Source organism: Gavia stellata, chromosome 35 (genome assembly GCF_030936135.1).
Source record: "Gavia stellata isolate bGavSte3 chromosome 35, bGavSte3.hap2, whole genome shotgun sequence".
Taxonomy (NCBI): Eukaryota; Metazoa; Chordata; class Aves; order Gaviiformes; family Gaviidae; genus Gavia; species Gavia stellata.
Window position 1 is genome coordinate 1,075,401 of NC_082628.1, and position 14,730 is coordinate 1,090,130.

At 53.5% G+C, this 14,730-nt stretch overlaps 1 protein-coding gene across 1 annotated transcript in view; it reads left to right on the forward strand.

Moving 5' to 3' along the window:
* The window catches only part of LOC132320347 (uncharacterized), a 47,509-nt gene that overhangs the window by 23,132 nt on the left and 9,647 nt on the right, over positions 1 to 14,730 (forward strand). Inside the window, exons 30-47 of the mRNA XM_059832627.1 lie at positions 252 to 339; positions 845 to 991; positions 1,169 to 1,260; positions 1,769 to 1,943; positions 2,080 to 2,213; positions 2,831 to 3,076; positions 3,179 to 3,284; positions 3,638 to 3,799; positions 4,485 to 4,598; positions 4,947 to 5,108; positions 5,699 to 5,950; positions 6,590 to 6,658; positions 7,206 to 7,379; positions 7,479 to 7,616; positions 12,781 to 12,862; positions 13,567 to 13,695; positions 14,144 to 14,279; positions 14,493 to 14,653. Of these exons, the coding sequence (XP_059688610.1) occupies positions 252 to 339; positions 845 to 991; positions 1,169 to 1,260; positions 1,769 to 1,943; positions 2,080 to 2,213; positions 2,831 to 3,076; positions 3,179 to 3,284; positions 3,638 to 3,799; positions 4,485 to 4,598; positions 4,947 to 5,108; positions 5,699 to 5,950; positions 6,590 to 6,658; positions 7,206 to 7,379; positions 7,479 to 7,616; positions 12,781 to 12,862; positions 13,567 to 13,695; positions 14,144 to 14,279; positions 14,493 to 14,653 (2,567 nt within the window). The remainder of the gene's footprint in view (positions 1 to 251; positions 340 to 844; positions 992 to 1,168; positions 1,261 to 1,768; positions 1,944 to 2,079; positions 2,214 to 2,830; positions 3,077 to 3,178; positions 3,285 to 3,637; positions 3,800 to 4,484; positions 4,599 to 4,946; positions 5,109 to 5,698; positions 5,951 to 6,589; positions 6,659 to 7,205; positions 7,380 to 7,478; positions 7,617 to 12,780; positions 12,863 to 13,566; positions 13,696 to 14,143; positions 14,280 to 14,492; positions 14,654 to 14,730) is intronic.

Here is a 14,730-nt window from a genome sequence, read left to right on the forward strand (position 1 = left end):
GCCACGTCTCCTTGCCTTCATTTCCCCCTTCCCTGCTGTAGCTTTTAAACCCATTGGCCAACGTGAATGAGAGTTGGCCCCAAAATGAAATTTGCGATGGGTTTTGATGAATTTCCAATTCATCACCGGAGTCGGTGAGCCTCCGTGTCCCCTCTCGAGCCGTGCTCTGGGCTGGGAGCTGCCAGGGATTTCCTTGGGTGCTCTTTGAGCCATGACACGTTCGTTTCTCTCCTTTTGTTTGTCTTGCCCAGGTTCCTGTTTGTTTTGCTTGGACCAGAAGGAAAAGCCCATCAGTACCATGAGATCGGCAGGTCCATGGCTACTATCATGACGGATGAGGTGCGACGTGAGAAGGGATATCTCTGGGTCATTTTTGGCTTTCTTCACCTCTCCCTGTCTCTGTAGTAGTGAGGAAGAGCATTTGCTGTCCCCGCTGCTGGCAGCTCTCCAAATAGCCCACCCTTCGTTTGCAGCCCAAAGCAAACACGCACGTTTGCATCACCCCACATCCTGGAGGCTGAAATCCCACCCGGGGTGCATCCTGCACCTCGTCCTTCTCCCCAGGGTCCCCAGCACGCTGTCCCCAGTGGTGGCATTGCCAGGGCCAGTAAAACTTGTCCTCTTTAAGCAACAGGCTGCGGTGTGCCATGGGGGATGGGGGGCCTCGTGGAGGAGAGGATTACAAGGAACACGATGGACAGATTTTTCCTTTTGGGGGAATACTTCCTGCCATTGCCAGCAGGAAATTTGGGGGAAATTATCTTGCGTTTAGCCAAGTGCTTATTGCACTGCTTAGGGCATGCGAGATGGGTTGTCCTCTGAGCAGGTTGTCTCCTACGGGCAGGTTTTCCATGACGTCGCCTATAAAGCCAAGAACCGGGCTGACCTCGTGGCCGGCATCGATGAGTTTCTGGATCAGGTCACGGTCTTGCCGCCTGGAGAGTGGGATCCATCGATCCGAATCGAGCCCCCAAAAAACGTCCCTTCGCAGGTGGGTGCTGCGGTGGAGGGAGGTGCGAGGGGGACGGGCAGGACGGCAGGCAGCTGGGGATGCTGTTCAGGGGTCCAGATTCACAAGGTCCCTGTTTGACACAGTCACATGGCCAGACCAGAAGCAAAACAAGCCAGTGGTTACAAATAGCTGTCTTTCTTATTTCCATTTGAACAGGAAAAAAGGAAGATGCCAGGAGCTCTCGATGACAGTGCTTCTGACAGTGAGCCAGAGAAGCACAGCGGTCCTGAACTGGAGCGGACGGGAAGGTGCAAGCTTTGATAGTTTGGGGTGTTTTTTTTCTGCTTGCCTCCCAAATCTGAGCATGCACCTTGCCTTTGAGCAGGTTTTTGGGGTTTTTTGGTTCAGTGAAGGGGCTCCACATGCCCAGCTGTGTCCCTGGGCTGGGCAGGTGGGAGATGTGGGCAGCTGGGCTCAGCCACAGCATCATTGCACACAGGTTTTCTTGATTTGGGGTGGAAGCAGATGTGCAAATACCTCCAGGTAGAGCTCTGCTGCTTCTCAGAGCAAGGGAGTGTTGCAGTAAGAGGGGATGGGCTCTCAGGTTAGGTCTTGTTTTTTCTTTTTTCTTCTTTTTATTTTTGTTGTTGGAGGGCATTTTGGCGTGCCTCAGCTTCTAGTGGGTGTAAAAAGGGAGAAGGAGACGGCTTCTTTTCAGCACTGAAAATTACTCCATGCTTGTGATTGCCCTTCTGCAGCCAAGAAAAGTCCATGTGGTCTTGCAGGAGAACTGTCTCTATTTTGTCCTTCTTCCAGGCTCTTTGGAGGTTTGATCCTGGATGTGAAGCGAAAAGCCCCGTGGTTCTGGAGCGACTTTCGGGATGGTCTGAGGCTGCAGTGTCTGGCGTCCTTCCTCTTCCTCTACTGTGCCTGCATGTCCCCTGTCATCACCTTTGGGGGACTGCTGGGGGAGGCGACCGATGGCCACATAGTGAGCAGCTCTCTCTGTTGGGTGGCACGGGGGAGGATAAAACTCATGCAAAAGTCCTTGCTGCAGTGAGTTTGCTCTGGGTTTTTTTTCCCCCTAATGCTTTCTGTACTCACTGCTGCCTCTCTTCCCCGGACAGAGTGCCATGGAGTCGCTGCTGGGTGCCTCCATGACCGGCGTGGTGTTTTCCCTCTTTGCTGGCCAACCTCTCACCATCCTCGGCAGCACCGGACCCGTGCTCGTCTTTGAGAAGATCCTCTACAAATTCTGCAAGTAAGGCTGGTTGCTGCGGCCGGGTGCTGTGAGAGCCTTCAGAAGGCAGCGGGGATGGAGAAAAGATGTTTGTCTTTCATTTCTCTCAGCGGCAGTTGTTCGATTGAAGTTGTCTTGTGTGTCACAGATGCTGCACGCTGCTGCTTTAGTATGTGATGGTGCGAGAGCCCTGGCTCTCTGAAGGATGGATGGGGTCATTTGGGGGTTTTAGGCTTAAAGCGAAGCAGCTGGAGGAGGAGAAACCACAAGGATGTGGATGCCCAAGATGGGCTGCACAAGGAAGAGGAGACAAATCACTCTGGTTTGGGAATGGGGGAAGATTTGCTTCCCTCTGAGTACAAAACAAGGCACTTCTTAGCCTGATTGTTGCTGGAAGTGGAAATACAGTTTGCTCAGGTAGCCAAATAGTCTACTGCTGAAATGTTGTGAGTTTGGATGATTTCATTGAAAAAGTAGGAGTTTTTCATGTGAAATGGGTATTTTCCATGACAGTCCTTCTGCTGTGATGACTTCGATGTGAGATGAACCACCCTTATTGCAATTTAAATTTATCATTAAGCCCCAACTTGGAGCCTCTTGCTGGCCTTTCCACCCTTGGTTTTATTTTGGTTTCCCAGGGAGTACACGCTCTCCTATCTCTCTCTGCGGGCATGCATCGGGCTGTGGACCGCCTTCTTCTGCATCGTGCTGGTGGCCACCGACGCCAGCTCTTTGGTGTGCTACATCACCCGCTTCACTGAAGAAGCCTTCGCCTCCCTCATCTGCCTCATCTTCATCTACGAGGCTCTAGAGAAGCTGAGTCACCTGCGGGAGACCTACCCTGTGCACATGCACAGCCAGCTCGACTTCCTCACCATCGACTAGTGGGTTTTTTCCTCCTAAAACGCCCCTGCCCCTTGGCAGGAGCTCAGGGCTGCACCTGCATCGCCTCTCCCTTACCCGTGTCTTGGCTTCTCTCCTCCCAGCTGTAAGTGTGAGGCACCGACGCATCCCAGCAATGAAACCCTGCGTTTCTGGGAGAGCAACAAGATCAACGTGTCTGGCATCGCCTGGGAAAACCTCACGGTGACCGTAAGTGCCCCGAGCCACTGCTTCCTCGTGCCGCGGCCACGGGGTCCAGGGGCATTCGCGTGGTGCACAAGTCGGAGCCCTTCAGGTGGTGATGGGCTTCCAGCTGTGCTAGTGCTGCTCTGAAAAGTCATTGCTTACATCTAATGGGTGGTTTTAACCCGCTTGGTCCTGGGAAGGAGAGTCCACCTTGTCCAGTCCACCTTGTGCCCAACATCGTGGGTAATAACTGTCCGCCTCCTCAACGCGGTGGCAGGACAATATTTCTGACCGGCAGCAGAAATAACCCCCTCGTTATGCGAGGTTTCCTTGCCGCACGTGCACTGCCTTTGTGTCCTGATGCTCTGTTTCTCCAGGAATGTCGGTATTTGCATGGAGAGTTTCAAGGACCTGCCTGTGGACCCAATGGCCCCTACACGCCTGACGTCCTCTTCTGGTGCTGCATCCTCTTCTTCTCCACCTTTGTGCTGTCGAGCTTACTGAAGAAGTTTAAGACCAGCCGATACTTCCCAACCAGAGTAGGTAGAAGACGGTGGCCAGCAGCAGTCTCCACGCTCATTTCCCAAAATGGCTTTCCTGGAGCACTAAGCAGTATTTGCCACCACTCGGTCGAGCTGGGAAACGTTGACCTTGAAGGCCAAGCTCTCCATCAGCGTGGACGTCCCTCACTCATTTCCATGAGCGCAAAAGGATCGTAGCATTTCCCACCTGCCTGGCGACCTGTCCTGGAGCCATCTCTTGCTCAGGCAGTGGGAAATCAGGTCTTCCACAGTTACTTTTTTTCACCTTCTGTGCATTATGTGCTCAAGGGGAAGGCTGATTCAGCTGAGGAGCTGCCATAGCAAACGACACTATTTCTTCCTTTTGAGGAGCAAATGATGCCTCAGTGCCTTATTCCCGTTTTAGCTGTGAGCGTGGCTGTCGTGGCAGACATCTGCTTCCTTCTTTTGTAATTTTATTTTTTTTTTTAAGGTTTCAACTAAGACAACCCTTTTCCACCTAATTAAACATTTTGTATTGCCTGGCACCAGATCTCACAGGCACAAACACAGCAACGGTATCTAACCAAGGGATTGGGCTGCATGTCCTCAGCATGGAGGGGTTTTGTTAACCGGTCTTAATGGCGTTGACGTCCCTCACTTTTCCATGTCATGTTGTGGCCCCCTTTGCGACGCCCCCTTCAGCTCTGGTTTCTTGCCCCAGGTACGGTCCACAGTAAGCGACTTTGCTGTTTTCCTCACCATCGTCGTCATGGTGCTCATGGACTTCATGATTGGGATCCCATCACCGAAGCTCCACGTCCCCCATATGTTCAAGGTAACGGGGTGTTTTGGCAGGGAGCTGGTTTCAGCCCTTGGGGATGCCACAAGGTGATGCCGGGGCAGGACAGGGCTGAGTCCGGAGGAGATGCTGGTGGTGCGACCATCTCCTCTTCTGCCTCCAAGCGCATTGTTTCCTTCGGGAAAGGAGAAGACAGCCCCAAAACTAGATACCTCCAGGAGAAGTATCTGTAGGTGCTTGCAAAGAGGGCAGCGGCAGTGCTGAACCCCAGGGTGACGTGAAGCCAGGGCTGGGAGGTGCTCTGACATGGGAATGGAGGGGAAAAGCAAAGCCAGTGAGGTGGCTGGGCTGGGAGATGATGCTGATGTGTGTGCTTTGTTGCAGCCTACCAGAGACGACCGCGGGTGGTTCATCAGCCCCGTAGGACCCAACCCTTGGTGGACGGTGTTGGCTGCGCTCATCCCAGCTCTGCTCTGCACCATCTTGATCTTCATGGACCAGCAGATCACTGCTGTTATTGTGAACAGGAAGGAGCACAGGCTGAAGGTAAGGGGCTGCAAGAGATGAGCCCATCCCCAACCCACTCCGGGCTGCAGGCACGGGGAGAAGCTCCTATTCCAAATGCTTTGGGAAGGCATTGGTTTGGGAAAACGTCAGGCTGCGTGGCAGGATGCTCTCCTGCATTAATGATGACACAGGGAGCAAACGACAGGGAGTTCAGATGAGCAGCCTTTCAGAGGAGCAAATTAATCTTGGAGCAATAGAGAAGCGTGGTTTTGTTTTAAAATGTCAGCAGTGAATGGGGGATCGAATTGTGTTGACGCGCTGCCAGGGATAACTCAGAGTCACATCCTACTTGCAAGTGGTGGAAATTTCTTTATAAAGGAAAAAACCCGGTCTCTTTTTTTCTTTTGAGAAGTAGCTATCGCACAACCAAATCCACTTTGTCTGAACTCCTGCCACCTTTTCATGCAAGGGGCTTGCACAAAGAGCAGATACCTCCTTATTTGTTTCCGAGGCGTGTTTTAAATTCTCAAGAAGTTGACTTGCGCTCTAGCGGGGTTTGAGCCTGACTTGCGACGTTGTCCTTGCTCTTGTGCTGTGGGACGCTCATCTCCTTGTTTTGCTTCCCGCAGAAAGGATGTGGGTACCACCTGGACCTTTTCATGGTGGCCGTGATGCTCGGGGTGTGCTCCGTGATGGGGCTGCCCTGGTTTGTGGCTGCCACCGTCCTGTCCATCACCCACGTGAATAGCCTCAAAGTCGAGTCTGAGTGCGCAGCTCCAGGAGAACAACCCAAGTTTCTGGGGATACGAGAGCAGAGAGTCACTGGCTCCATGATCTTTGTGCTCATGGGCTGCTCTGTCTTCTTCACTTCTGTGTTAAAGGTAAGAGGAAAATGCAAAACACCCAACAGCCACGAGCTTTTTGGAGGTTACCCAAAACCAGTCCCCTCTCTCCAGGCCCAAGCAGCTGTGGAGTGGAGGAGGAGGTGATCCCAAACCTTGGGGCTTGACCCACAGTGGGAAGCAGCCTCCTCGCTTACGCTTTCCAGCCGTTCAGCACGTTATCGATGGCAATTTGCTCCCCCAAATGCCTCAGCACAGCCGTTCCAGTAGCTAAACACACTGAAATCATCTCCATGGGCTTCCTTGCGTGTTCCTCCCACAAGATAATCTCCTCGCTAGGCTAAGAGGAGGCACGTCGCTTTTGCTTGTTGCTACAAGAATAAGGAGAAAGGTTTTTCTACCGTCACAGAACGTGGCATATGGTAGCATGGTCGCCTGTTTTCCTCCAACCTTTCTGGAAGATAGGATTCTGCTGATGAAAGATAACTCCAACGGTCAGCCTAAAGCAGAGCGTTAGCTCACTCGCAGGCACAAAAGCTCTGCTGGTTAAAATCCGACACGTCTCTAACCCTGTGGAAACTGGAAAGCTGTAGGCAATTTGAGGCAGTGCCTGTAGAAGAGAGTGGTACTACTGAAAATGCAATTTAAAAAAATAAATGATTGCATTCTTTCTTTCAGTTTATACCAATGCCTGTGCTTTACGGCGTCTTTCTCTACATGGGCGTGTCGTCGCTCGGAGAAATTCAGGTACGGACTTTTTTACAGCGTGCAGCATGTCCGCTGCCTGGTATTTCATCTCCGTAGAAGCAGGAAAAAAGCAGCGGCATGGGAAAAAAACCTCTCGGAAAGCAAGCAATGAAAATATTTTGTGTACGAAAAAGATTGGAGGAGGCACAGGAGGTCTATAGGGCTGGGAGGACCGGGCAAGTTGAGCGCTCCCTGTTTAAACACAGGTTAGGGCAGGCCAGTGTTTGGTTAGGTGAAAATGGGGGAGTTGAGTGCACAGGGAAGGCAATTTCTACCACTGGTGGAAATCCTTGCTGGGGGATTCAGTGGGCCAAGACAAGCTAATCATAGAATAACGTGGCATAATTGCACGTGGGTGGGCAGCTCTCACGGGCAAGCTGGTTTCTAGCTGGAGCGAAGGGAAAATGGGTGCTGCTCCCAGGAGGAGCATAGTGGGATCCACGGTTTCTCATGGCGAGCGAGATCCTGAAAACTCCCTCCACGTCTCAAGAGGGCCAGAAGCTTTCCGCAGTCCCAAGGTGGCAACTTTTCCACTTTGACTTTGCAGTTCTTCGATCGCTTGAAGCTGTTTTGGATGCCGGCGAAACACCAGCCGGATTTCATCTACCTGCGGCACGTCCCCTTGCGAAAGGTGCACTTCTTCACCGTGATCCAGCTGATCTGCCTCGTCCTGCTCTGGGCCATCAAGGTGTCCCGTGCCGCCATCGTCTTTCCCATGATGGTAAGAGGCGGTGCCGCTCGGCACAGGGATGTTTGCCGCGTTGGAGTGAGATGTAGCACCACCTCTGGCCTCACCGCATCTTCCCTCTATTTCGTGCAGGTTTTGGCTCTTGTATTTGTCCGGAAAGCCATGGATTTCTGCTTCTCAAAGCGAGAGCTCAGCTTCCTGGATGACCTTATGCCAGAGAGCAAGAAGAAGAAGTTGGACGGTGCCAAAAACGAAGCCAATGAAGAAGAGGTAACGCTTGCTGGGCGCTCGGGGCTGGACATCTCCCTCGGGCTGTGAGATTGCCTGTTTCTAGCACAGCTTGTCTTTACATGTTGGGGCAAGATCAGAACTCAAAAGAAACAGATCCTAATAGCCTGGATCCCACATCTTAACCTTTTTTTTCCCTGAATGAGCAGTGAGCTTAACACTTGAATAGAGGTATAATTTTTTAAATGAGTCATTTATAATAACAGATGATGATGATGATGATGATGATGGAAAGATTGGCTCGTAACAGTGTTTTTAACCCCCCCCCCCAAAAAAATTCAGAGTGAAAGGTCTTTACCCTGCTGCGCTAATAGCTAAATGTGCCACGAGTCAGAAGGAGAGGGCAGCATGCAATGTTTTTGCTGGGTGTTCAGGTTTTTTCCACTTGGATCCAAGACAGAGAACTTGATTTGTCCCTTTTTTCCGTCAGGAGTCCCCGAAAATGATGGAAGCTGCTGCTGCTGCCGGTTCAGTTCTGCTGAAACTGGGCAAGACCAGCAACTTGGATATCCCAAAGCAAAGCAGGGACAGGTAAAGCCCCACCAAGTGCCAGGACCCCCGGCAAGATTAGTTGGAAGGTGTTTGGCACAATTTTTTCCACTTGCATCTTTCTTGAGCGTCCCATAGAAAGCAGCAGTCAGCTTGGTGGGAAAATCACATCTACGGGCAGGGCTGCAGGAGGGGATCGCAGGGCTCTGCCTCCAAGCAGAGTGGCTGCACAACTCCCATCTGACCCCAAAAAGTCGCATCCTCAGTGACTTTAGGGTAGCTGGAGATCCTCATACGTAAAAACGAGGAGTTGCAGGCATGATCTGTACCAGCAGTGGCTTAGGAGCCCACTCCAAGGCTAAACGCCCGCAAGAGCCTTTGCACGGAGCTGTAGCTCTGCAGCTCTCAGGCTTGCCTCGCAAAACTCCTCATCCAGCAAAACCTGCCGTGCTTATGCTGAGCTTTGATTCTCGGGGCCCCGCTGTTCCTCTTGCTGATGCTAACGCACTTGGTGGCATCAGTTCCCGTAGTCACGGATTGCTCTGTGAAATATTTATTGCAGGACTGATCCTTGCGAGATTAATATCTCGGAGGAAGTGTTGAAAACGAGCGTGTGGAAGGCTCTCACTATGAACACAGAAACAGTCTGAATCCGGGGAGGAAAGAGGTAAAGGATTGCATGTGAACGTGACCGTGCTCCTCTGCAAGCGACGGCGCATGCCTACAGTTTTCCCGTGCTTCGGCAGGCAGTACCGAGCAAACGGCCCGTCCCTGGGAACAGGCAGCGAGGACCGTGGCATGCAAACCAGCTTGTCACTGCCAGGGTGGTCCCACGAACAGGGTTGAACCAGCAGCAGCCGGCAGGTCTTCCACTGATGGTGCTCTCCCTCTTTTTGTCTTTTTTCCCCCCAGTTTTGCTATTTAGGAGCCTCGGCTTTGAAGGGGAGGAGTGAGAACGTGACTCAGGGACGTGCCAACGCAGAGACGGGGAGATACCGCTGTTTTCCAGTTGGAGGATTCCCATTAAAGCCATGTCGATGTTTTCAGTTCTCCTTGGTGTGCTTCAGGCATTCAGTATCTCTAGACCAGCAAACTGAGGTGTACGTGCCAGTCAATGGGAGTTCGGTGTCGTGAAGTTCCCGTGTGTACGTGCGTGTGGTGGTGTGGGTTTGTAGTGGTAGAGGGACTGCTGCCGCTTTATCATTCAGTGCTGTTTTCCTTCCTTTTACCTCCCTGGCACTCTGTAGTTTTTTCTTCTCCCCTGTCCTTGCAAAGTCTCTTCTCTCCCAGGGTGGGATGAGCCGGGAGGAAAGCGGCAAGATGCCTTTTCCTTCTCCCTTCCCCTGCCGCTATGCAGGAAGAAGCTGTGAAGCAGAGATGGCTCTCGTGCTCTCTTGAGGTTTTGGGGCGGGGGGTCGTTGGGCTGTGGTGTCACCTCAGGCACATGCGGTCGAGTCGGCTGGCCGTGGAGCCTGGGAGGAGAGGACAAGCCAGAAGAAAAGGTCCCCTTGCAGCCCTGCATCTTGCTGTGGGCTCAGCACGTGCTCCAGGCTCTCGGCGTCTGCAACTGGTGCCTCGTGCCCAGCTGGGACGGGTGCACGAGCCCTCCTGCCATCGGCTTGTCCCATCCTCTGCGGGAGCCTGTTCGTGCATGAAGCCAACCCCAAATGCCAAGGGCAAGTTGTTGCTCCTTGCAAACGGGTGGGGAAAAGAAACTACAGAATTGCTCTGTAAGGAAGAAAGGGGTACATCCCCAAGCAGGGCCAAAATCAGACGGCTTTTACGGGATGGGGTTTTGCAAGCTGTAGGTTGACTTTTGCCAGCGTGGCATGGTGACTGTCGGAGGGGACAGCTGCTGTCCTGCAGCGCCGCGGGAGCGGTTCCCGAGAAAAGGGAGGCGGAAGCAGCTGAAGGAGTTGAAGCCTTAGGCCGCAAGAGCTGAGCAGCTCCGGGTATTCCAAAGTATTTTTCCAACCGTGTCCCCGCCTGGCCAGGGAAGTCAGTGGAGGAGGTGGTGCGTCTGGCTCCCTCTGTATAGTGTGCTGGAGGTGAGGAAAGGATTAAGGAAGAGAGAGGTCAGAGGAAGGAGGAGGGGAGTGTGTGTGGGGCTGTGCTGAGGGTGGGGTTTGGAGTAAGTGGAGGGAGAGGCTGGGGAAGAGCCCCAGGCCGGAGCTGGAAGCCAAGGGAAGGTGATGTCCCTCTGGGAGAATTAAGGGCTCGGCCTCGGGATTGGACCTGGGGATGGGGTGCTGGGTGGTACAGGTATAATTGGGGGGCATGAGTGGGGGTAGGGGTCCCTCTCCGGAGGCAGCCAGCTCGAGCTGTCACCCGAGAACTCCTCAAAGAGGGATGGGAAGCCTTCCCTGGGACTCTGCCTTCTCAGCGGGATCCCAGGGTCGGCCCCTGTTAGGGTGGCTGGCGTGGGTAAATCCCTAAGAGTGGTGAAGGTGCCTTCCGAGTGCCGCTTGGTGTTGGAGGCGAAGCTTTGGGTGCTTTGGGATTCGTACGACTGCCATCTGCTCAGGAGGGAAGGATGGGGGGAGAAAAGGTGGTTTAATGCACGTGGTGGCATCTGGCAGCCTCCCTGCAGGAGGTGGCCAGGGCAGGGGCTGTGTCCTGCAAAGTACTTCACTGTGTGGAGCATCCTCCAGAAAAGCCGTAATAAATCCATAGAAATAATTTTGGGTTTCAGGGGGTCTGCCAAGCCCGGCCAGGCTTGTTCCTGACATCAGGTATATGCACTATCCCGTCCCATATCATTTGCCCGACGTCTTGCTCGGCTGCGGTGGGTTCGTGCCTCCGCCCTGGTCCCTGCTTGCTGCTCCTGGGAGGGAGCGTGGTGCTGCCCCGAGGTTTCGCTCAACCTCCTCCAGCTCCAGGATGGAGAGCTGATGTTGAGGTTCACGGCAGAAGGTCCCCAAAGGCTTTTCCTGCCACGCAGCCGCCAGCGTGGAGTGGGGCTCAGCACCGTGCCCAAAGCATGGCCCCCTCCTGACTCTGCCCCGCCACGTCCCCGTGCAGCCCGTCTCTGGGCTGAGACAGCCGAGAAATCCTGGGGGGGACATGGCAATGTCCCTGCGTGGGCTGGTAGAGAGCCAGAAGGGAGCTCGTCTGGACAAATACAGAAGAACGAGGCACATTGTAATAGTGAGGCTGCCCAATCGTCACCCTTTATTTGCTGAAAACCAGACTGCTGGGTGCCTGTCAGCAAGCACTCATTACTCTGGTTTGATTTCTTCAGAGGTTGGTAGTACAGAAGGGAGGAAAAGGCACTCACCTTCTGCAAAGAGAACCGTTCCCCGAAAAGTCGGACCTTCCTCCTTTGCTCCAGTGATTTCCGATTTCAGTTTTACAAGCAATTACTGCTTTCAGCCTCCCAACAAAAGCAGCTTCGAAGCAGCCAACCGGAGCTTTGTGCTTAGGAAATAGTGCTAAGCGGAACAACTCTGGCTGCTCCAAAACTCCAAAGTGAGCGATGCAAAGCTCGGCATCCCCTTGCCCAGCCCAGTTTTGACAATGTGATGTTTTGCAGGCACCTGTCAGCAGCGGAGAAGGACAGAGAGGGAAGGCAAAGCGTTTGCAAGTGCTGGTGCCCATGCTGGGATGGGATAAACTGCTTTCCGGAGGCTTCTCCCCTTCCTGCTCCATCCCATCCCAAGGCCACAGGTCCGCAACCCCACAGCTCTACGAAACCCTTAACTCCTCCAGCAATTTCCTCAACAAAATAAGCGCTCCGAGTCCATTTGAGTGGCCTAACCGGGACCGAGTGAGTTCTGAGCGGGGCCCTTTCCTTCGGTGGCATCTCCGCGCAAGGCTTGCCGCGATTTCGAGGATGCTGCAACAGAAGGGCCATGGGACGCTGAGAGCATCTTGCCGCAGAGCCGGAGGTGCTCACTTGTCCTGTTTCCTCCTATGTTTCCTCCTAATGCGTATTTTGCCCCGTAAGGCGTATTTTCCCCAAGGCTTTGCACCTCTCTCGTATTTTGGCAGCTTGTGCTTTTAAATACACCCAAACGCTGCTTATGCCTTTTGGCCCAGCAGGATGCGGCATTTACACCCCTTTTCTCTATTCCGGCTAGTTTTTGCCCAAAACAGAGCTGGTTTCTCCCCATCCACTAAGTTTTCCAAGCGGGAAGAGTCCTGGGGTGCGTGGCTTTAAATAACTGCCTGGATACGCATCACCGATTGTGATGCCATAAACGGTCACTTGTTGTGTCTCTGGAGTTGGTGCACACTGGGTGCCACTGAGCTCCTCTCGGTGAGAGCTGTCCAGGTGTCCCGGGGGACTCTGGCCCCCTGATTGATCTGGAGGTTCAATTATCCCCCCAAACCGGTGACCGACGTGAGGATGAACCAGAACGGGGCTTACAAAATGACACTTCTGGAAGAGTTACAGGTAGCACAGCCGAAGGGCTGAGCATCCCCCAAACAGGGGGAAAACTCTCCCCGAAATCCCATTGGCATTTCCCTGGAGGGCAGAAGGATGGGCAGGGGGAGATGCTTTGCACTGGGGAGGGCTGCCAGGGGCAGGTTTAGCGTCCCTGGTCGCAGCACGGAGGCAAAACGGTGTCTAAGAGAGAAGGAGACTTGCCGGCAGGACGCAAGGGAGCTCTAGACACCCAGCCCCAACTTTTACCTTCTTCTCATTGCTAAACAGAGGCATGACGAGGAGGCACTGATTGACCAGGGGAGAAGGAGCAACAGTGCCAAGATTCACTATGAGAAGGAGGAGTTGGAAGGTGAGTCTCTGCTGAGATGCTGGTAGAGGGGCCACCAGCCCGGCGCCTTTTCCCGTTGCACAAAGTCCCTACAATGTCCCTCACTCGGTGTGACATCATGTGCAGCAAAACCTGCCGTGCTTCTTAATAAAGCAGCACAGTTATTTTCACGTGTTTTAATATTACGGCTTTTCAACAGAGGGAAAAAGCCCCCGCGGAGGTCACGGTGTGAGCTTTAGCCATGGGGCTGGATAATTCACGGCTTGTTTACTCGCAGAGGCTGCTCCTGGCTTGGAGAGGTCTGGAGAATAATTGGACAGCTGCAGGCGCGAGGCTGTGCTTTTCTTCTTTTCTTCTGGAGTTCCTTATCATGGGACTGATTGGATCTTCTCTTGTCGCCTTGTGCCATACAAAGATTTTAAAAAGAATTCCCTTCTGTCACTGCTTAATGAGCAAGGCTGAGTGTTGGCCAGCCCAAGCTGGAATTTGAGAAGAGGTTGGATGCTTTCAGGGCACTTTTGGGGGAGCCATCACTTGTTGTTGCTCTGTTGTTGCAAAGTTCGAGTAAAACAGGCTTGGAAAAAAGGAGAGGTCTGTGACATTCAGGGATCCAGTGAAAACAAAATTGGTGTTTCCTCCTGGGACGGCTGCACTGATTTAACCGTGGTGTCTGCGTCATCCATCTCCCCAATATCGCGAGTGATGCAAATGCTGCTTTTTTGCAGGCCACCGGACCCTGTACGCCGGCGTGCAGATGCCGCTGGTGGGGCAATGCCACCGGCATCACCGACCCCACAAGCAGAAGCATCGGGAACAGGAGGAGGACTGTGCCCCGACGGAGCGGGGCTACCACTGTAAGTCCCGCCACCCCGTTCACTAAACTCCTTGGGGCTACATGGGCGCTGGGGTCTTCTGCAAGCAGGTCCATGTGGCTAGTTTGAGTGACTTGCTGTTCTTCCGAGGGAAAGTGGCATTATTTAACAAGACCCTCTTTTTCAAAACTTTCATCTTTTTTTTTTGAGGTAGTTAAATGTATAATGGATTTAGGCTCATCTTCCTCAGCGGGATGCCTGCTTTAAAAATGGAAATGTGGGGAAGGAAAGCTGCCCATCCTTGTGCAGGGGTGGAATAGATGCTTCTCCTTCTCCGTGGCTCTGTGCAAGCCCCAACAGAGCCAGGGGAGAGGGGCCGGCCCAATATTTGTGGCTGAACTGGTGCCGATCTGATGCCCGCTTTGCATGTGAGCGTGATGGGCCATATTCGAGCGTGGTAACGGGATGGGTCTCTGTGTTCTGCCCCCAGGCACCCCGTCCCAGCGGGTGCAGTTCATCCTCAGGACCAAGGAGGACGAGCAGCATGTCCCTCACGCCTTGTTCACCGAGCTGGATGAGATCTGCGTGAAAGAGGGCGAAGATGCCGAGTGGAAGGAAACGGCAAGGTAAATCGCTGCTGCCGGCTGTGGTGGGAGAGGAGTCCCTGCGCCAGCAGTGCACGCGGGCTCTGCTTTCCGCTCCGCAGGACACGAAGCTTTTGCAGCTGTAGGTGCTGATGCGAGGAGCCGTCTCCTCTTGCTACCTGTAGCTCTGTTAAAGGGGTTGGAGAGCTGGGGCTGTTTCCTTGCAATGGGGCTGACAGCACCCGATGTCCGCAGGTGGCTGAAGTTTGAGGAGGACGTGGAAGACGGCGGCGAGCGCTGGAGCAAGCCCTATGTGGCCACGCTGTCCTTGCACAGCCTCTTTGAGCTGAGGAGCTGCATCATCAATGGCACGGTGCTGCTGGACATTAGTGCCAACAGCATCGAAGAGATCGCAGGTACTGTGGGTGCCGCGTCCCTCCGGGAACGGTCGAGCTTGGCTCGCCGCTGTGCCCTTCCTTCACAGATCAAACCC